This window comes from Babesia bigemina, scaffold Bbigscaff_70623 (assembly GCF_000981445.1).
Source record: "Babesia bigemina genome assembly Bbig001, scaffold Bbigscaff_70623".
Taxonomy (NCBI): domain Eukaryota; phylum Apicomplexa; class Aconoidasida; order Piroplasmida; family Babesiidae; genus Babesia; species Babesia bigemina.
In genome coordinates, this window is record NW_012237202.1 from 1545 (window position 1) to 24077 (window position 22533).

The 22533-nt window shown below is 47.1% G+C and overlaps 3 protein-coding genes across 3 annotated transcripts; all 3 read left to right on the plus strand.

The window, feature by feature from the left end:
* Nucleotides 1-260: 260 nt before the first annotated feature.
* BBBOND_0003190 (hypothetical protein, conserved) lies at nt 261-5501 on the plus strand (the record flags this gene model as incomplete). The annotated part of the gene is made up of 1 exon (XM_012915154.1): nt 261-5501. The coding sequence occupies one exon, from the start codon at nt 261-263 to the stop codon at nt 5499-5501; it is 5241 nt and encodes a 1746-aa protein (XP_012770608.1).
* A 2968-nt stretch (nt 5502-8469) lies between these two features.
* BBBOND_0003200 (hypothetical protein, conserved) lies at nt 8470-14076 on the plus strand (the record flags this gene model as incomplete). Its single annotated transcript, XM_012915155.1, has 1 exon — nt 8470-14076. One exon carries the CDS (start codon nt 8470-8472, stop codon nt 14074-14076), a length of 5607 nt encoding a protein of 1868 aa, XP_012770609.1.
* Nucleotides 14077-16678: 2602 nt separating this feature from the next.
* BBBOND_0003210 (hypothetical protein, conserved) lies at nt 16679-22345 on the plus strand (the record flags this gene model as incomplete). The annotated part of the gene is made up of 1 exon (XM_012915156.1): nt 16679-22345. One exon carries the CDS (start codon nt 16679-16681, stop codon nt 22343-22345), a length of 5667 nt encoding a protein of 1888 aa, XP_012770610.1.
* Nucleotides 22346-22533: the final 188 nt, after the last annotated feature.

Here is a 22533-nt window from a genome sequence, read left to right on the forward strand (position 1 = left end):
TAAAAGAACTTGAAAATGACTCTTCTAATGATGATGTTACTAAGCGTTTATCTGACTGTCAGTCCAAGTTGGAGGCTTTGCAGACTGTGAATAAGCTTGCTGAATTTGCTGATTCACTTACTAAAAAACCTGAAAATGATAATATTTTAACGCATTTATGTTCCGCCCTCGAGAAATTCCTCGGCTTCGACCCGAAATCAAAAGGCTACGACGGCAGTGGTATTGTGTACTCTGACCTTGACAGGCTGTGTGATGCAGTGATGGGATTTTTGAGTGGTGTGCTTAAGGATGTCAGCGAGAAACAGCCTTACAGTGTGGGTAAAAATGATTTAAAACATTTTGTTGAGACAGAATTAAAAACTAAATTATCCACCGGGCGTGAGGGTTTTAAGGTCATTGAGCAGGTGGCGAGGAAGGTGCGGGAGTATAATGATAAAGTAAAAACATCGAATGAAAAAGTGAAAAACATCATAAATGAAATGAAAAACAGCGTCGGTGAGACGTTGACAAAAAAGATGCATGCTATAAATAATGATCATCCTGTAGAAACTGACGTCACGGCAGCCGAAGCCTTGGCCAACGAGTATGCTTCAAAAGGTACGGATTTCATAAACGGTTTCCGTGTTCGAAAGGATTTCAATATTAAACAAGGTGCGAAGTACGATGATATAGACGAATTTAAGGACTTGAATCCTGACGTACAACAGAAAATTACTAATGCTATACAAAACATTTCGTATGAAGCTACACGGCTTGGTGCGTTGTCTGCGAAGGAAATAAGTAACTTTGATGAGATGACAGCGAAGATCAAAGATACGTTTAGTTCGCTTAAAAGATGCGTGAATGATCAGATCGGCCTTAAAGTACATGCCCTCGTTTCCGAATTAGTGAAAATAATAAACAACATTTGGAACTCGCTAAATGAAATTGCCGATACGCTGCGGCAATATATAACAGAGTTGGTGGAGTGGATTATTGAGGCAGACAAAATCATGACTGAAGCAATCAAGGGGGCGAGGGAAATTGAACAGAAGAATCCGGGCTGGAGAGAGCAGCTAACAATTGAGGGTAAAGCAAACGAATTGAAAAACAAAGGTGAACAGCTTTATCAGAAATTCGAGAGTGCAAAGCAGAAAGTTGAGAACAATGTAAAAGCAGCGCTTGGGAAGGTGAAAGAGATGGACGGGAAGCTGAAGGAGGATTTGTATAAGGTTAAGCAAGCGGTGGATGCGCAGGTGGCGGAGATTAAAAATAAGATTGGACAGATGTACAAGCAAATTGACCCAAGTGTCAACCAGGTAACGGCGGATAACAAGCAAAAGATTGATACACTAATGAAGCACATTAAATCAAAAATTGGAGTGATTGCGGGAAGTGGCGTAAGAGTAACGAAAGGACTAGATATAATAAAAAAAACAATTAAAACATACGTCAGAGCGTTTAGAGAAAGCTTGGGGGGAAAGGTTGAAGAATGGTTAACAGATATTATAAAGAAGGAACCAGTGAAATGGTATATTTCAAAGTATGCCTTAAATAATAAGAATATAATTCATCAGGAATACCGGAATGCTACTGATGACGATGATGTGTATTCACAACTTGCCACTAAAATTGCAAGCGTTATTAAGGGGCAGTTCGAAAGTGAAGTTAACGGCAACATGATCCGTAAAGCTGTTGAAGACGTAGCTTCGAATCAAAATGCAAACATCGAAAACAATTTGCAAGACATTAAAACCATTTGCACAAGTTTTGCAGACGCACTTGATCGGAAACTTAAGAACAGCGCCTTGAAAGGTTCCCAGGTTCAAAATCCTGAAATTACATCTTTCATCAAAAGTATAGCAAGCACAATTGAGAAAGCGCTCAGGGAATCGGACTATGATTCTTCAACGGCCATCCCCGATTTTTATCTTATATCTGGTCTCCACTCCATCCTCCCGTCGTTGGCTGCTTCCGCAAGGCATCTAGCAAAGGAAGTTGATAGCCTCGCCTTGCAGCCTAACGGAAACAGTATTGGCAAACAATTGGACGACGCAGCGTCCACGGCTAATGAGCTATACGGTAGGTTCGAGACGGTGCTTGGCTTACCACCTGATCCCGACCGTGAAAAACCCAATCACGCCAAAGCCGTCGACACCGCGATCGAGGGTGTGACTGCAGAGCTTGCGAAAAAGCTGAAGCCAGGTGACGCTAATGCGGTCAAGCTTGATAAAGACGATACGTTCCGGCAATACAATGGTTTCGTCGAGCAAGATAATTTGGCCGCCCTTACTAACCCTGACTTCAACATCATCAAAAGCGCAGGCTCCCTCCCCGCGGCGATCGGTGTGATCAGAGAAAAAATGGTGAAAGACCTAGATGAGGCATGCAAGGAGACAAAAAACGCAACCGTATTCGACACATTATCCAAAGAAATCAAAAATAGTCTAAATGCGCTTGTCAATGCGTTTGCAGAAGCTGGTGAAGAGGTTAAAAAAAAATTGGTAACTTTTAATAATACGAAAATCGGCAAAACTGCACACGGCGTTGAAGCCGCAAGCGACACTTTGCAGAAACTTCAGAAGAATCTCCTCGATTTGCTAACCGGTAAACTGGAACCTCTCATTAAGTTGGCCAACAAATGCATCAGAAGTGACGCCGACGTGTTTAAAAAACGATGCATTGACAGCCTCACACAACATGTCAACACTGAATCTCAAGAAGCAGTAGACAAGCTCATCACTCAAGCAAGAAAGCTGTGCATATCGTCAATGAAGTCTTCCCTCGAACAATTTTCGGGGAAGGTCACCGAGGAGCTGAAGCCCCTGCCCACCCTCATCGACACCGACAGGCGGCACGGCTTTAAGGGTTTTATGCGGACGTTGGAAGGGACGATTGGAGATGATGGTGGGACGACGGACGAGAATATTGCGAGACTCAAGGGTCTCGTAGGTCAGCTGTCAGGGCATGTGAAACATAAGGACACGTTCCAAAATCTGTCGCAGAAATTCAAACAGTTCTGGCATCCACTCCACGACTACCTCAAAGAAGAGACCAAAAGAGTTCACGCAGCGAATAACGAGAAAACCAATCCCGAGCCCACCGGCGAGGAACCACTCTACACCTCCAAACTCGACGCTGCTAATACCGCGCTCAACAGCCTACTCGATCACATTAGTAATCACCGCTACAACCACGAAGTGCCCTTCATGCTAGATCAGCTCTCCGCTGCAATTGCCACCCTCGCTCCCGAATCCTTTGCCAGGACCACGACCCCCCTGCTTGACGGTATAAGTAAGGGGCTGGGTAAGTTTGCGGCTGAACTAGGGAAGGCGTACATCTCTGCCTACGACAGTGAGACGTTTGGCGGCGAAATGTTCGAGAAGCAGAAATTAACGCCGTATGGCGCCAAATTCGCCAAAATATGCTTCACCGTGGTATGCACCCTAAAGGCCACTTTGACCGACTTGACGCACAATTGCAAGAGTCTACGTGGACAGCAAATTAATAAGTCCACCGACGTGGGAAGATCGTTTGTCGCCCACGGCTACGCGGTCTCCGATGCGACGCTGCAAAACGGCGAGTTGCAAAACAAACCGACAGTGGCGGGGGAGAACGTTGCCAAGCGGCTGCTGCTACCAATTCGCGGCGCCAACGAGAACCAACACCTTAGATGGTGTGAATCGAACAAGCAGAGAAAAGCCGACCACTTCCACGTCTTCGACGCCATTGACTGCATATTCAGTCACTTCGAGCAGTACAATGAACTGTGCCACCTGCTCACGGCCTCAGCGAAGCAGCACCCGTGCTCCGTGTACGACATATTGATCTGGCTCAGCGGTTTCCCGTACACTGCAGTATATGCTTCGATGCGTGATATAACCATCAGTGATCTGTTTGACAACCCGCATAAGAAGGCGGCCGGCGACGACGAACTTGAGCTCACATCGACTGACATGGCAGCCCAATCCATAACGGCGCACCCCCGAAACATATCGTATACTTACGTACGTAAAGCTGTGGACCATATCTGTGCGACGTCGTATGACGTGTTGACTGCCGTCGTCGGCACTGGCGACTCCAGGACCGTTTACGCCTCCGACTTCTGCAACAACTCATTCAATTTCCATTACCCATCCGATCCGTCGGACTGCCTTGACATGCTGCTGGACCTACTGCGCCGATTGTTGCCCGTGTTCCGGTTCCTGGAACTGCAGTGTAACATCAAGCCTGAACACCACGGCTGGTCACACTGCCGCTACGGGAGGGACATCCCTACAACCAAATCGCAGTGTAACGAGCACTCAAGCGAGGAACCAAACGGCCAAGCAAAGTGCCAAGTAAATTGCCAAGCAACGTCCCCGCTTATGTTATACCTCAGTGACAGCCTCCCTGGCCATCTGCCGCACCAACTGCAGTCAGTGGGATGCAGGGCGAAATGCAGCACCTGCTCCAAGAGCGCTCCAGGGCAACCGTGCCTGCTTCCTCTCGGATTTAAGGGCTTCTCGGGAAGCTCCAAAACGGGCAGGCAGTTGCGTGACGTAATCAATACCTTCCTCAGTACAGGCTTAATATCCTCACTGATGTGCCTTCTGCCCAAGCCACCATCGACGCTGCCCGAGCACTTCCAGTTTGTATTTACCTTGGTTGGTGCGTTTAATGCTAGCAGAGATGGCAACTCAAATGCCGTCAATGCTGCGTTTGTGAAGGCAATCAAGAAGCAGTCCATCGACTTGTATGCGGAGCCATCAGAACTCACAGGCGCGCTTAGTGACGCTTACAGAAGCAGCCAAAGTCATGAGGGTAGAAATCATCCGAGACCTACGGAGGCCGACCTGTCAAGTCTGTCTAAAACAGAGTCCTGCAAATACGCTAGTACTGACGATGTTCACTGCGCTCCGTACCTGACCACGTTGCACAGCGATGCATACCAATACGCGGCCGAAAAGCACGCCGGCCTCTACCTGTCATGGGCAGTGTACTTACCGTGGTCGTTCTGGCAGTGTCTTGAATCTTTGTTCAGGGCGTTTACCAATATATCCTGCCAGGATTGGGGATGTCGTCGCTGTACGCACGGCACAGCTTGTAAACGGGGTAAGCATGGCGCTGCCTATAACTGCCAGTGCAAAGGCCTCGTTGAATGCCGCGGTGTCATAAGCACGTTATATAGTTTCGGGTTCACGTTCGGCAATCCTGAAAAATTGTTAGACGCTGAAGGTAGAAGGTATTGCCACAATTTCTACAAACAACTCAACAATGTATTAAATTCCAACTACTTCAGAACGCTGTTCGAAAAATGCGACGAATTCATATTCACCATTAGACAGCCGTTTATATGGCTTAACGTCGCACTCTGGTCACTATCCCTCTTCTACCTCATCTGCGTAATGGTTGGCAGACTGGATGTGCTCCACATCAAATCACACCTGAGATCACCGTCATCGCACAAGATAACGGCGCAATCACTGTTGGCTGCAGCGCAAGTCGGAAGGCTTGCCAAGATATCGTATCTACAACCGTAATTGTATTCACACTTGTAATTCACATCAACTCACGTAACTACTCACCTACTCACCTAACCGACAAACGTAGTCTAATGTCTCGAATTACTCTAGCGGCAACCTGTGAACGAAATAGCACCTAGATTAGGTGATGACTAAACGACAAAGCAATGTGTTGACCTAGCAACCAGGCAAAGTGCTATGCTAGCAACCAGGCAAAGTGCTAACCTAGCACGCAGGTAAAGTGCTAAGCAAGCAACCAGGCAAAGTGCTGAGCTGGCAACCAGGCTAAGTGCTGAGCTGGCAACCAGGCAAAGTGCTAAGCTAGCACCCAGGCAAAGTACTAAGCAAGCAACCAGGCAAAGTGCTAAGCTGGCACACAGGCAAAGTGCTAAGCTAGCACCCAGGCAAAGTGCTAAGCTAGCAACCAGGCTAAGTGGTAAGCTGGCACCTGACCAAGTTATGGTCACGGCAGCGATGACATGGTCACGGCAGCGATGACATGGTCACGGCAGCGATGACATGGTTACGGCAGCGATGACATGGTCTCGGCAGCGGTGACATGGTCACGGCAGCGATGACATGGTTACGGCAGCGATGACAGTTGATGGTCACGGCAGCGATGACAGTTGATGGTCACGGCAGCGATGACAGTTGATGGTCACGGCAGCGATGACAGTTGATGGTCACGGCAGCGATGACAGTTGATGGTCACGGCAGCGATGACAGTTGATGGTCACGGCAGCGATGACAGTTGATGGTCACGGCAGCGATGACAGTTGATGGTCACGGCAGCGATGACAGTTGATGGTCACGGCAGCGATGACATGGACACAGCAGCGATGACATGGACACGGCAGCGATGACATGGACACGGCAGCGATGACATGGTGACCAGAGTGGTGAGTATTATCCACTCCACATCGCCCCCTAACCCACTCTACATCGCTCCCTAACCCACCCTACATCGCTCCCTTATCCACTCCACATCGCCCCTTTACCCACTCTACATCGCTCCTCTATCCACTCTACATCGCCCCTTAACTCACTCTGCATCGCTCCCTAATCCACTCTACATCGCCCCTTAACCCACTCTACATCGCCCCTTTAACCACTCTACATCGCTCCTTCATCCACTCTACATCGCTCCCTAACCCACTCTACATCGCTCCCTAACCCACTCTACATCGCTCCTTAACCCACTCTACATCGCCCCTTTATCCACTCTACATCGCCTCTTTATCCACTCCACATCGCTCCCTAATCTACTCCACATCGCCCCTTTATCCACTCTACATCGCCCCTTATCCACTCTACATCGCCCTTTATCCACTCTACATCGCCCCTTTATCCACTCTACATCGCTCCTTAACCCACTCTACATCGCCCCTTTATCCACTCTACATCGCCCCTTATCCACTCCACATCGCCCCTTTATCCACTCTACATCGCTCCTTAACCCACTCTACATCGCCCCTTATCCACTCCACATCGCCCCTTTATCCACTCTACATCGCCCCTTATCCACCCTACATCGCTCCCTTATCCACTCTACATCGTCCCTTTACCCACTCTACATCGCTCCTTTATCCACTCTACATCGCCCCTTTATCCACTCTACATCGCCCCTTAACCCACTCTACATCGCCCCTTTATCCACTCTACATCGCCCCTTTATCCACTCTACATCGCTCCTTAACCCACTCCACATCGCTCCTTATCCACTCTACATCGCTCCTTAACCCACTCCACATCGCCCCTTAACCCACTCTACATCGCTCCCTTATCCACTCTACATCGCCCCTTTATCCACCCTACATCGCTCCCTAACCCACTCCACATCGCCCCTTTACCCACTCTACATCGCCCCTTTATCCACTCTACATCGCTACTTAACCCACTCTTCATCGCTCCCTAACCCACTCTACATCGCTCCCTAACCCACTCTACATCGCTACTTAACCCACTCTTCATCGCTCCCTAACCCACTCTACATCGCTCCTTTACCCACTCTACATCGCTCTTTAACCCACTCCACATCGCTCCCTAATCCACTCCACATCGCCCCTTTATCCACTCTACATCGCTCCCTTATCCACTCCACATCGCCCTTTACCCACACTACATCGCTCCTTTATCCACTCTACATCGCTCCCTAACCCACTCCACATCGCTCCTTAACCCACTCTACATCGCCCCTTTACCCACTCTACATCGCCCCTTTATCCACTCTACATCGCCCCTTAATCCACTCTACATCGCCCCTTTATCCACTCTACATCGCCCCTTAATCCACTCTACATCGCCCCTTATCCACTCCACATCGCTCCTTAACCCACTCTACATCGCCCCTTTATCCACTCTACATCGCTCCTTTATCCACTCTACATCGCCCCTTTATCCACTCTACATCGCTCCCTTATCCACTCTACATCGCCCCTTAACCCACTCTACATCGCTCCTTAACCCACTCTACATCGCTCCTTTACCCACTCCACATCGCTCCCTAACCCACTCTACATCGCCCCTTTATCCACCCTACATCGCTCCCTAACCCACTCTACATCGCTCCCTAACCCACTCCACATCGCCCCTTATCCACTCTACATCGCCCCTTTATCCACTCCACATCGCTCCCTTATCCACTCTACATCGCTCCCTTATCCACTCTACACCGCCCCTTTATCCACTCTACATCGCCCCTTTATCCACTCCACATCGCTCCCTAACCCACTCTACATCGCTCCTCTATCCACTCTACATCGCCCCTTTATCCACTCCACATCGCTCCTCTATCCACTCTACATCGCTCCCTAACCCACTCTACAACGCCCCTTAACCCACTCTACATCGCTCCTTATCCACTCTACATCGCCCCTTTATCCACTCTACATCGCCCCTTAACCCACTCTACATCGCCCCTTTACCCACTCTACATCGCTCCTTAACCCACTCTACATCCCTCGAATTACCTCGCCTTAATACCGCTATGACCTCTATAAACCATTACAATAACTTGTGCCCTGTCACCCTTCATTTCCCTGCTTCCACCTCTTGCCACTGCCCTGACCATGTGCCGCCTAGGGAGCTTGGCGAGAAATTTCATGAAAATAAAAAGTGCGAAATTACCTCAAATAACAACCCTACTAACATCCTTAATAATCTCTGCTCTGGCCTTGAGACCTTTCTCGGCTTCAACTCTGCTAACAAAGGCTACAATGGCACTGGGATAGTGTACTCCGACCTTGATAGGCTGTGTGACGGGGTGATGGGATTTTTGAGTGGTGTTCTCAGTAACATCTACAAGCATTTAGGGCAGCATAAAAACACTTTAAATGATGCAATTACGTCACTTAACACCAATAAACACCTTGGTAAAAAAGGTTTTAATGCTGCGATTGTGAAGGTGGTCGCAGGGGTGCGGGGGTATAATGATAAGGTGAAGAGGTCAAATGATGATATCAAGAGACCGATTGAAACGCTATTAACACATGTCAATGAAGAAGTTATGAAGAAGGTAAGTGCAATTTTAAATGATAATGCTGCTTCAGGTCAGAATACATACAGTGACAAGGACATCGAGAAAGTCAAGCGAGCCGTGACGGAGGCTACCAATCTGGTCAAAACATGCATTGACTCGTCTAACGCCTATTTATTTGGCATAGACAGCCAACGAAAAAACATAAATGACTTAAATCACGAATTAAAACTTAATGTACATAATGTTACAAAACATGTAAAACATGAGAGTGGACGCCTTCACGACTTAGCGTGGAAGGCGAAGGGTGACTTGGAAGCAATGGATAAAGTCATTAATGATAAGCTCAAAACGGTGAAAGAGAACGTTAATTGCAGAATAAAAATAGAGGTGAATGAACTTGTCGAAAATCTGAAGTTAAAAGTCTCGGCAATCTTGATACAACTTAAGCAAATTAGTGAGAATCTGGCAGACAGTCTGAGCAATCTAGAATTGTGGATGGAAAAAACCAAACATATGATTGACAATGCAGTTGCAAAGCTTGATTTAATCATCAATAAAACTGTTGGAAGAGAAAACCGAGAATTCATAACATCGATGACGGAGCAGATTGGAAGAGATGTTAAACAGCTTCACAGTGCGGGACAAGATGCGAAAAACAGAGTAGCTGCGTTGGTTAGGGATGCACATCTGAAAGTACGTGAGTTACAGACGGCACTGCAGTTTGATTTGGGCACAATTAAAGATGAGATCAGAAGTAAGGTCAGCAAGGTTGTCTCAGCGATTGTGTCGCTTGGGAGACAGTTTTACGACGGTAGCATCAAAACGCCAACAAATATTGAGGAGATTATAACACATATTCAAGGAGAGGTGAAAAGCATTAAAGGGCATGTTGGTGAACCAAGAGAACCAGGAAACCTTAAACCAACAGATGGCAGCGTATACCAAAATTGGGAAGAGTTCAAAAAGAATTTAAAAGATCTGGTCAATCAGATTAAAGGAGAAAGCGTAGGTAGGGGTGTAAATGGTAAGGGTATAGAACATATTAAAACAGGAGTCATCAAGTATGCTGCGTCGTATAAAGAGTCTAAAGGAGAGGACACTGGATTCGCAAAAATTTCGAAGGATTGGGTCACGGAAGTAGTTGGAACAAAAGCAGTCAAAAAATGGCTTGACAAGTATATTGAAGATAATATTTTTAACACTTATTTTAATGGAGAGCTGAGTGCTAGGGGACGTGATAGCTTAGGTACATACGTTATTAAAAAAGTGACGGAGCACATACAGGAAGTGGCTGGTAAAATCGAGCCGGATAAAACATTTGCTGAGAATAACGGTCTAGAAGACTACTTACCATACGTGAAAAATTATCTCAAGAAGTTTGCCACGGACGTAGTGAATAAGCGGGATGAGATAATACGGGCTTTCGAAGGTCAAGTATTACATGATGTTCAGGTCGTATCGTTTGTCAAGTCGGGTAGGCATAATAACACTAATCTCAAACTTGCCGTCCAGGCCACCCTAGGTGTGCTGTCCGTTCTGGCCGAACGAGTTGCAAAGCAACTGGAGGCATTCATTGACGAAAGGCAAATAAACCTCGGTGGCAACGTGACGCACATTTCGAGCAAGGTCGATGAAATCGAAGAACATGTCGACATCCGTGCACGAAAGTACACGAATGCTCTAGGCTATGCAATCGACAAAGCGCTGCAAAATGTTCGTGGAGCAATTAATACGCTGTCCGGTCAGGTTGACCAGGCGCTGGAAGGCGGATCTGTGCCCGGCCGCGAGACAAGCGATTCAGCCGCCGCATACGTGGACAAAAAAATCAAACAGGTTACAGACACGCTTGACGAGCAGCTGCCGTGGGACCCTGCAGTCGTTGCATATAACACGCGTGGTGTCAAGCTTGAGAAACTAACCAGATACGAGACAGGTGCGGCAGACAGCAGGAAAGGAAAGAAAAAAGAACTCGAAGATGCCATAACAATAATAGATACTGATGTGAAGCGTATTCTACAGCCATTAGACACGTTTAATGAAAATGCATTAGATCAGTTCAAAGTTGTGACTAGCAAACTTAGTGCTTTCATGGAAGATTATTCTAGCGCAGCCAATGAGATCAAAACGATTCTGCAGACAATCAGAACTGAGCGAATCGACAATCGTTTACTCAATTATATTAAGAATGGAATTGCAACGCTGCGAACCGTTAGGTTGAATGCGGTCATCAACAAGGCAGAGCAGTTTCCCGATGAAGCGGATGTGTTCCAAAATAACTGCGTAGATGTCCTAGAAAAACACGTTGAAAATGAAGTTAACATTGCACATACTGCAATTCTATATACAGCGCGAAGGCATTACATCACCACGATCCAGTTGTTACTTCAAAGCTTCGCATCCAAAGTGCACAGCGAATTAGCACCCCTGCCTCAACAAATTGAGTATGAGAAATTCACCGGTTTCAAAGGATTCATGAATGCATTGCACGACTCAATGACTTCTACTATTGGTAATAGACTAGATAAAGAGAAGGTACGTGACTTATCGTCAGCCTTACAATTATTCTGGACACCACTCAACGAGTATCTGCTGGGAGAAATTAAACGAGTTCACGAAGCAAATAACGAGAAGACCAATCCCAAGCCATCTGGCGACGGACAACTATACACCTCCAAGATTGATTCCGTTACTAATGAACTAAACATTCTGCTAAATCATCTTTGTGAACATAATAGGTACGACTACCGTGTTCCTCGTATGCTCGAAATCCTCTTAGGAGAAGCTCAAGGTCTCCACCCTGAGTCCTTTTCTCAGCCGAACACTCCGCTGCTAGAAACCATTGCCCACGGCTTCCGGGGTCTGGTTGGTGTACTTGGACAGGCCTACATCTCCGCGTACGACAGTGAGACCATCCAATGGACAGAAACTGCCCTTAGCACCGGTTTAACACAAGACGCTCACCGCTGCGCCAAAATATTCTTGACCGCTTTTTCCACAATTTACGATGCTGTGCATGACTTGAGGATAAATTGCAATAGTCTGAGGGGACACCAAATTCACTCGTCCTCTGATCTCGGCGGATTGTTCCTACGGCACGGCTTTAAGGTGTCCGCAGAAAACAAACAGCACTGGGAGCTGCAGAACAAGAGCGTCATAAACGGTGAATACGTCGCGAACAGACTTAGCTTTAGGGTCGAAGGTGCGAAAGACAACGAGCATCTTAAGGAGTGCGAATCGAATAAACGCAAGTCTAACGTCCTTTTTAATCTTTTCGATATTCTCAAATGCATTCTGCATCACGTCGACCAGTACAACGCCATATGTCACATCGCTATACTCCCCAAACCTAGAACGCCATGTACCGTTTTCGAGATGCTGGCGTGGCTCTCAGGGCTCACTTACACTTCCGCGTACCAGGCGCTGCTATCAGACGGGTTCACCAACGTGCTTGATAATCCGGATACGCCGCTTGCTGGCGACGGAGAGATCAGCGTATTCGACATCGAGCAGTCATACCTAGAGGCGCACCCGCAGACCATCACGTATAAGAGCATACGGACGGTGTTGCAATACCTTTGTTCGAAATCGTACGATTTGCTTACCACCGTTGTTGGCCACGGCGACGCGGCGACATTCTACGCTTGCGACTATTCGAATAACACGCTGAATCTGTACTACCCGAGCTCCGGCGAAGATTGTTTGCAGATGTTGCTTGACTTCCTCCGTAGAATTTTGCAGCCGCTCAGGTATTTGTTTGAACGATGCAGTGTCGCAGACAAGAACTACGGATGGGCCGACTGCCACTACGGCAGGGACGTACCTACGACCAAATCGCACTGCAACATCAAGCCAACGGACGATGTAACGTGCCTACCAAACTGTCAACCAAATTGCAAACCAAATTGTCAACCAACATCGCCATTGATGAACTACCTAAGTGACTCTCTACTCGGCTACCTGCCACATAGATTGGAGTCTGTTGGATGCAAATCTAAATGCTCCACCTGCCCCTCCACATCCAGGCTGGGAATGCCGTGCGTCACACCGCTGGGTTTCAGGGCGTTCTCCGGGTCGACCAAAACAGGCCGTCAGCTATGTGAGATAATTCGCGAATTCTTAGGTAGTGGCGTGGTTTCATCATTGTTTGGCTTGTCACCAACTCCGCCGAAAACGCTGCCGGAGCATTTCAGTTTCGGGTTAAGCTTGGTTAATAAGTGGGTCAAAGTTGCATCTTATATTACTGATGCAGGTATAAAACCAGTATCACAAACTAAGATTGAAGCATCTATTCAGACGCTCTCCATTAAGCTCTGCACTGACACGGGTAAGCTTACCAATGTACTTCGTGACGCTTATGGCAGCAGTCAGCATGAGCACCAAGATCAAAATCATCTCGAAGTCTATGCCGATGTATCTAGCCTATGCATGACTAGAAGTTGCACCGACAGGGATATGCGCTGCGCTCCATACCTATCCACACTGTGTTCGGACACGTATCAATACCTTGTTCATAAGAACTTTGCCACGTACCTTACATGGGCTGTCTACCTGCCGTGGGATTTCTGGAATCAACTGAATAATTTGTGTAACGCATTCAAGAACATTTTCTGCCAAGACTGGGGATGCCATACGTGTCTGCGTGCTGAGAAATGTAAGCGTGGACAGCATGGCCTCGTCGAGAAAGTTGAGAATCAACCTGACAAGCCTCATTGCAATTGTCCATCGATGGTTCAGTGCAAGGGTGTATCCGCAACACTGTACCAGTTCGGTTTCTGTTTTGGTAACGCGGCGACATTAAATAACGAGGCATCGGCTAAGAAGTGTTCTGATTTCTGCTCTCAGCTGGACAAGGTGTTGAAATCGGAATATTTTGTTAAGCTGTTCAAAGAATGTGACATATTCATTTGGACTATCAGAGAACCGTTCACCTACTTGGTTCTCGCGCTCTGGTCACTATCCCTCTTCTACCTCATCTGCGTCATGGTTGGCAGACTGGATGTGCTCCACATCCGCTCACACCTGAGATCACCATCATCGCACAGGATAACGGCGCAGTCATTGTTGGCTGCTGCGCAAGTCGGAAGGCTTGCCAAGATATCGTACCTTCAACCGTGATCATCGTCACATTTGTAATTCACGTAACTACTCACTTAGCGAATCACCTACTCACCTAAATAACAAACGTAGTCTAATGTCTCGAATTACTCTAGCGGCAACCTGTGAACTAAATAGCACCTAGATTAGGTTATGACTGATAGACAAAGCTAAGTGCTTAGCTAGCATCCAAGCTAAGTGCTAAGCAAGCACACAAGTTACGTGTTAACCTAGCACCCAGGCAAAGTGCTAAGCTAGCATTCAGGCAAAGTGCTAAGCTAGCACCCAGGCAAAGTGCTAAGCTAGCAACCAGGCAAAGTGGTAAGGTAGCAACCAAGTTAAGTGCTAAGCAAGCACACAAGCAACGTGTTGACCTACCATCCAGGCAACGTGCTGACCTAGCAAACAGGCGAAATGGTAAGCTAGCAACCAGGCGAGGTGCTAACCTAGCAACCAGGCAACGTGTTAAGCTAGCAGCCAGGCAAAGTGCTAACCTAGCATCTAGGCAAAGTGCAAAGCTAGCACCCAGGCAAAGTGCTAAGCTAGCACCCAGGCAAAGTGCTAAGCTAGCACACAGGCAAAGTGGTAAGCTAGCACTCAGGCAAAGTGCTAAGCAAGCATCCACGCAACGTGTTAAGCTGGCAACCAGGCAAAGTGTTGACCTAGCAACCAGGCAAAGTGCTAAGCTAGCAACCAGGCAAAGTGCTAAGCTAGCAACCAGGCAAAGTGCTAACCTAGCACCCAGGCAAAGTGCTAACCTAGCACCCAGGCTAAGTGCTAACCTAGCAGCCAGGCGAGGTGCTAACCTAGCAACCAGGCAACGTGTTAAGCTAGCAGCCAGGCAAAGTGCTAACCTAGCATCTAGGCAAAGTGCAAAGCTAGCACCCAGGCAAAGTGCTAAGCTAGCACCCAGGCAAAGTGCTAAGCTAGCACCCAGGCTAAGTGCTAACCTAGCAGCCAGGCAAAGTGCTAAGCTAGCACCCAGGCTAAGTGTTGACCTAGCACCCAGGCTAAGTGCTAAGCTAGCATCCAGGCAAAGTGCTAAGCTGGCAACCAGGCAACGTGTTGACCAATGCCATGACCAAAGTGCTAAGCTAGCACTCAGGCAAAGTGGTGACCTAGCACCCAGGCAAAGTGGTAAGCGAGCACTCGAGCTAAGTGCTAAGCAAGCACCCAGGCAAAGTGGTAAGCTAGCACACAGGCAACGTGTTGAGGTGGCACCCAGGCAAAGTGTTAACCTAGCACCTCACCAAGTTAGTGGTCACGGCAGCGATGACATGGTCACGGCAGCGATGACATGGTTAAGGCAGCGATGACATGGTCACGGCAGCGATGACATGGTTAAGGCAGCGATGACATGGACACGGCAGCGATGTCTTGGTCACGGCAGCGATGACATGGTTACGGCAGCGATGTCTTGGTCACGGCAGCGATGTCTTGGTCACGGCAGCGATGTCTTGGTCACGGCAGCGATGACATGGCTACGGCAGCGATGACATGGTTACGGCAGCGATGACTGGTCACGGCAGCGGTGAAATGGTTACGGCAGCGATGACATGGTCACGGCAGCGATGACATGGTCACGGCAGCGATGACATGGTTACGGCAGCGATGACATGGTTACGGCAGCGATGACATGGTTACGGCAGCGATGAGATGGTTACGGCAGCGATGACATGGTTACGGCAGCGATGACATGGTTACGGCAGCGATGACATGGTTACGGCAGCGATGAGATGGTTACGGCAGCGATGACATGGTTACGGCAGCGATGACATGGTTACGGCAGCGATGACATGGTCACGGCAGCGATGACATGCTTACGGCAGCGATGACATGGTCACGGCAGCGATGTCTTGGTTACGGCAGCGATGACATGGTTACGGCAGCGATGACATGCTTACGGCAGCGATGACATGCTTACGGCAGCGGTGACATGGTCACGGCAGCGATGACATGGACACGGCAGCGATGACATGCTTACGGCAGCGATAACATGGTCACGGCAGCGATGACATGGTCACAGCAGCGATGTCTAGGTTACGGCAGCGATGACATGGCTACGGCAGCGATGACATGGTTACGGCAGCGATGACTGGTCACGGCAGCGGTGAAATGGTTACGGCAGCGATGACATGGTCACAGCAGCGATGTCTAGGTTACGGCAGCGATGACATGGCTACGGCAGCGATGACATGGTTACGGCAGCGATGACTGGTCACGGCAGCGGTGAAATGGTTACGGCAGCGATGACATGGTCACGGCAGCGATGACATGGTCACGGCAGCGATGACATGGTCACGGCAGCGATGACATGGTCACGGCAGCGATGACTGGTCACGGCAGCGATGACATGGTCACGGCAGCGATGAGATGGTCACGGCAGCGATGATATGGTCACGGCAGCGATGACAGTGGTGACCAAGTTGATGACCTAAGTGATGATTATCACCCACTCTACATCACCCTTAACCCACTCTACATCGCCCCTTTACCCACTCCACATCGCTCCCTTTATCCACTCTACATCGCTCCCTAATCCACTCTACATCGCCCCTAATCCACTCTACATCGCCCCTTAATCCACTCTACATCCCTTGAATCACCTCGCCATAATACCGCTATGACCTCTATAAACCATCACAATAACTTGTACCTTGTCACCCTTCCCTTCCCTTCTTCCAAGTCCCAGGCTCTTAAGTCTGTTGAAGAGAAGATTGTCCAGCTTGGTGAATTGGCTGGTAAGCTTGGAGGATTTGTTGGTGAGAGTGAGAGTGTTAAGAAAGCCGTTGTGAAGGCTATTATCGCCCAAATTAACAGTAATGAAGAGCTTAAAAATCTTTACTCTTCTCATGTTACTACCCTTTCTGAGTCTGTCAACTCTGTTGGCAAGGCTGATGACACCGATGAAATTAGTGAGCTTAAGCAGAAAGTTGCTGATCAAATTAAGCTTCTTAAAGAACGTGAATTGCAACTTCAAAATCAATTAAAAGATCCTTCTTCTTCCCCCTCTCCCTCTGCTGACTCAGCCGAATTGCACTCCAAGTTGGAGGCTTTGAGGAAAGTGGAGAAGCTTTGTGAATTTTATGAGAAACTTAAAACTATGCCAAATGAGCCAAAAAAGCTCTTAGAGAATCTTTGTGACGGCCTTCAGACTTTCCTCGGCTTCGACTCTGCTTCCAAAGGCTACGATGGCAGTGGTATTGTGTACTCTGACCTAGATAGGCTGTGTGACGGGGTGATGGGATTTTTGAGTGGTGTGCTTGGTGCGGTGAAAGATGATGATGCGGTTAAAACGTATGATAAAGATACCACAAAAAACATTAATACAGTTATTAAGACTTTGAATGATAATATTGGCTCCGGGCGTGCTGGGCTTGTGGAGTCTGTCGCGGAGGTGAAGGGGTGGTTGGAGGGGTATGAATTAGAATACAGCAAAAAAGCAAGCAACGTCACAGAGTTTTTAGGTGAGTTGAAAAGCAACATAGCAGGTAAATATACATCTCAAATTCGTGCAGGTGAGAAATTGACTAGACAGCTGGAGGAGTGGAGGCGCATCGTGGAGAACATCCAGAGTGACATAAAAACTATTGAAACTAATTATGTAATTTATTTAGACGATGAATTGAGATGTAAAATACGTAGTGAAATAATATTAGTTAAAAAATCCGTAGAGGTTTTACGTGATTCAGCTTGCAACATTAGTGTCAACGAACAGGCCAAGCACGTAGATACGCATTTAGATGAGCAAAAACGAAATCTGGAAAAAGCAGTCACAGATGGGAGTGAAAACGTTAAACGCACTTTACAAATAAATTTTACAAAAATACTCGACGCAATGTATGACTTACGTGAACAAAGAAAACACCACTTTGAAAAGTGCTATGAGAGGTTAAGGGAGGCGAATAAACACTTGAAAAGTCGTTTAGACAAATATAGCGGCACTACTCGAGATGAGATATTTAGGTTATTTGATGAGATAATAAAAGAAGTAAAGAAGATTTACGGTGATATGAACTACAAAAAAGGGGAACTGGAAATGTTAGTCGAGGGGGCTGAGAAGACGCTGTCTGAATTATCTAAGAATTTTGAGAAAGATGTGAAAGCGGGTGTGAAGCAGGATTTGACGGCATTGAATGGTAACGTAAATGCACTAAAAAATGGTATGAGATCAATTTCCAACGGTCATGAGATTGTAGGAAAGGCGTTGACTCAGCTTAGTGCGTCTAAGCAACAGCTGCTGAGAACGACAGATCCAATTACGCAGAATTCAGAAGCACTGGTAGGTAAGTATAATGAAGACTTGAAGAAAAAATTCTACACCTTTGCGGAGGCACTAAAGGCGGCGAAATTGGATACTTTTCAAACAGAATTGCAGGCTGAATCCCGAAAACTTCGTAATTATTTTGAAAATCTGATGAAGATAAGTACTATACAAAAAGTGTCAACATCGGGCAGAAGTGAGGTCAAGGATCTTGTAGAGGAACTAAATGGTGCCATCGGTACCATTAATCAGAGGTATGACTCTCTTTCGACAGCATCATTAGTAGTTACTACAAATGCATTCGCCTCTGCTGTTAACACTGCAGCAGGGGCCATCAATAGACTCGGCACAATAATAAAACAGGAGTTCACTCAGGCGAAGCAAACGATCGATGACACCAAAGACAACAAAGAGTTGTTAACAGCTGTCGACGAACTCAAAAATCTTCAGTTGCTGCAAAACTCTATATACGGCGAGAGAGGAACAGCCGATGCACCTAAAACAGGATCGCTCGCCAAACTGATCGAGGAGTTGAGTACTGCAATCGGCACTACTTCAGGTGACGATGGCGGCAAACTTAACAAAGCGATTGGCGCATTTGAGACGTCTGCTAAACAACAAATCATTGATGCTGCGACCAGCGCAATAGAAAAGGCTGCAGCTCAAGTGACTGCAGAAATGCAGAAATTTAGGGAAGAAGACGGTGGCGTATTTAGTAAGACTGAGTTGGGCAAAAAAGTTGCAGTTTTAAAAACACATATCAAAACACTCGAGGGATTCATAAAGGAGAAAACACAAGGTACGCTTCACTTAAAGCTGAATGAAATTCAAAAAGATCTTGATATGCTCGATAAGCTAAAAATAGAAGACACAAACGAAGAACATGATGGTGGAATTAACAAAATGAAAAAAGCAGCAGATAAGAAAATGCAAGAGTTGTATAATGAGATATTTGATAAAGTAAATGCTGTTTTTAACACGCTAAATGACGCCGATAGAAATCTAACACATACCATCGATATTGTCAGTGAAGGAGTTCACAGTGCGTATGCGGCGTCAACTAAATCTGTAGAAAATATAAAGGAATACTTGCTTAGTGTCACAAGTCAAGCTTTCGACACCGTAACGTCTGCCGTCCGAATATTGTTCTCCGAACAACACGTCGCCGACCTTGGAGGTCTTAAGACGTTGGTGGATGGTCAATTAAGAAAAATGGAACAAATAATTCAGAAAGATAGAAGAACAGCAATTAAAGGCCTGTTGCAAAATCTAAATGGCCGCACGTATATTGTTAAAGCAGGTAAATATCCGAGGTTTGAGATGCCTTCCGGTACGTCTATGCTGGATGCAATCATACAGGTCGCGCAGTCCTCGACGTCGACGCTAAATGGCGAAGCATATCTTCAGCAATTCCGACAATTATCGGAGAAATTCCACGCCTACTATAATAACGTTGACATTTATGTCGACAACCAAGTTAAAGATCCAACCTCCCCCCCGCCCACCGACCAAACCACCGACCCAGCCACCCAGCTAACCAAAATCAAAACTGACTTCGACAATTTACTTGGACATCTTAAAAGTAATGGTGATCGTAATAGAATATATAATTATGATAAAAAGTTCGTTGACCTACATTCTTCCCTCTCCACCTCCCTCCACCTCCTATCCCCCTCCGCCTTCGCCAACCCCCGGCACCCGGAGCTGCTCGATGCGGTCAGACAGGGGCTGCAGGGGTTTGTCGAGCAGATGGAGCGGGTGTATGTGAACGGGTATGATGGAGGGGAAGGGATTACATGGATGAAAAGTGATAATAAAACGTTAACCGACGATGCTGAAAAATGTGCCAAAATTTTTCTCACTTGTCTGCCGGGTCTGAACAAGCATCTCAACCACCTCCGGATGCATTGTGACAGGGATCCCAAAACAGGTCCTTGGAATAAATTACAGATCAATAGAGCGAACACTAATAACATGATAGGCCTTTGGTTTGACTGCCGTGGTTACAGGGTTTCTTCGGAACAATCGAAGCAGGATGGAGAGTTGCGGAACAAATCGGAGTGCAACGGTAATCATATTCACGGTTTCCTCGTTAACAAAAATGACAAAAATTATCTTTTCGAACACGATGAAGCCGATAAAGATAGTCGTCCACTCAGAAAGCTTCTCGGCTACCTCAACACCTATTACCAGGTCACCCACCTGCAGCACATCTCGTCACCTAAGGCCCCGCGCAACGTGTATCAGATGCTCCAGTGGCTGAGTGGGCTGCAGTATAATGGTGTGTATGGTAAAATTCGAAACTATTTTGGCGATTTGTTTACTGAGCTGCAAAGTGATTACAAGTTAGCGAAAGCAGAGTTAGCCGTTACCAGGCCGCACGACCTGAGAGGTGTAGTAACAGACAATATAGTGCGATCAAGTTGCCTATCTACTGCACTTAGCAATGTTTGCAAATATGCCGAAGTTGTATTAATCGCCATTCTCGGCCACGGTCATGGCCATCCGCATAGCCGATACGCCGTTGACTTCAACACCAACGCGGATAATCTAGGCTATCCTAGTAGCGCCGCTTCATGCTTTGATATGCTGGTAGATATATCGTATCGAGTGTATCACCAACTGTGTTTCCTGCACAGACAGTGTGAAAATCACGATGACAGCGGCGGCTGGCGATCATGTCATTACGGCAAGGGCGTCGATGGGTCATCATGGAACTGCAATACCACCAAATGTCCTAACCAAATATGTGACCAAAGAGCTAACCAAATTGCCCAGCAAAAGGCTGACCAAAAAGCTGACCAAACGTGTGACCAACACCCTAAGTGCGGTTTGAAATCGCCACTTCAGTCATTTTTGGAAGATGGTCTCCCCGGCTTCTTACCGCATCAGTTTACTAGTCCCGGTTGTAAGTTAACGTGCACTGTGGCCAATCATGGAGGCATCCCGTGCAAAACTCCAATGGGCTTTACTGATCTAGCCACCATGGCGTCACGTTCGCAGACAGGCGAGGAACTCAAGAAGGCGCTGGAAGAATTCAGCGCCGAAATCCATGATCCGCTTACCATTTTCTGCACCTTCCTAACATGTGTTCTCCGCAGGTCTCCGCAAACGCTGGGAGATATGTTTGCGTTCTTCTACGGTTATCTTCATCATTTTGCCGAAAGTGAGCACAAGAAGAAAGCCTTTGATGCCGCCGTAAAGGATGCCATCTTTGGTCAGGAATACAATGATCTCAACCCATCAAAGATGTTTGGCACTAGTCGTCATGGTCAAGGTACGGAGCATTCCAGAGGTGACGTGTTCAGCATCGTCGAATGTTTTGCTGGCGACGAAGAAATATGTGGGTTCTACCTCCAGTCACTGAGCTTTAATATTTATAATATATTTTCGGAATGCCATAAGAACCACTATCTGTCATGGATTGTCTATCTCACAGAGACATTCTACAATCTTCTCTGCAAATTGCGTGACGACTGCCGCAATAATTGCAACAAGCCAGGAACCAGGTGTCAGGGTAAGATATGCGCTAAGAACTGTCAAGTACAATCTAGATATAAAATCAAAAAGGAAGTGTGGGCGTGGACTATTAGTCACGAAAAGGATTGCCAATCCATCGCTCAGTGTCCGCTAACTCTACCCACATTAAATAGATATGGATTTGCATTTTGGAGTGCATATAGTCTTAGCAACAACAAGCATCAGAAAAGAACATGTGAAGACTTTTGCAAAGCATTGAATAATGTGCTGAGCGACAAAGAATCGAAACACGCCCCTCTTGCCGAATTGGTATTCAGGACCATCCCCGAATTCCTTTTCAAAATCCGCGAACCCTTCATCTGGCTCAACGTCGCGCTCTGGCTCCTCTCCCTCCTCTATCTCCTCCACATCATGGTCATCCGCCTAGACCTCCTCCACATCAAATCGCATTTGCACTCACCATCATCACATCGCATCGCTGCTCAGTCACTACTTGCTGCTGCTCGCGTTAACAAGCTTAACAGGGTGTTTTATCTGCAACCATAATCGTACTCACGTGTTTACTAGCTACACTCACCTAGCATATCACCTACTCACCTAACTTATGAATTGTGCTTTAATCTGTTGTATCACACATTAACCGTTGTATGTGATTGTGTAATAGTTAACTAAAGTGCTGACCAAGCACCTGACCAAAGTGGTGACCAAAGTGGTGACCTAGTGAGTGACCAACG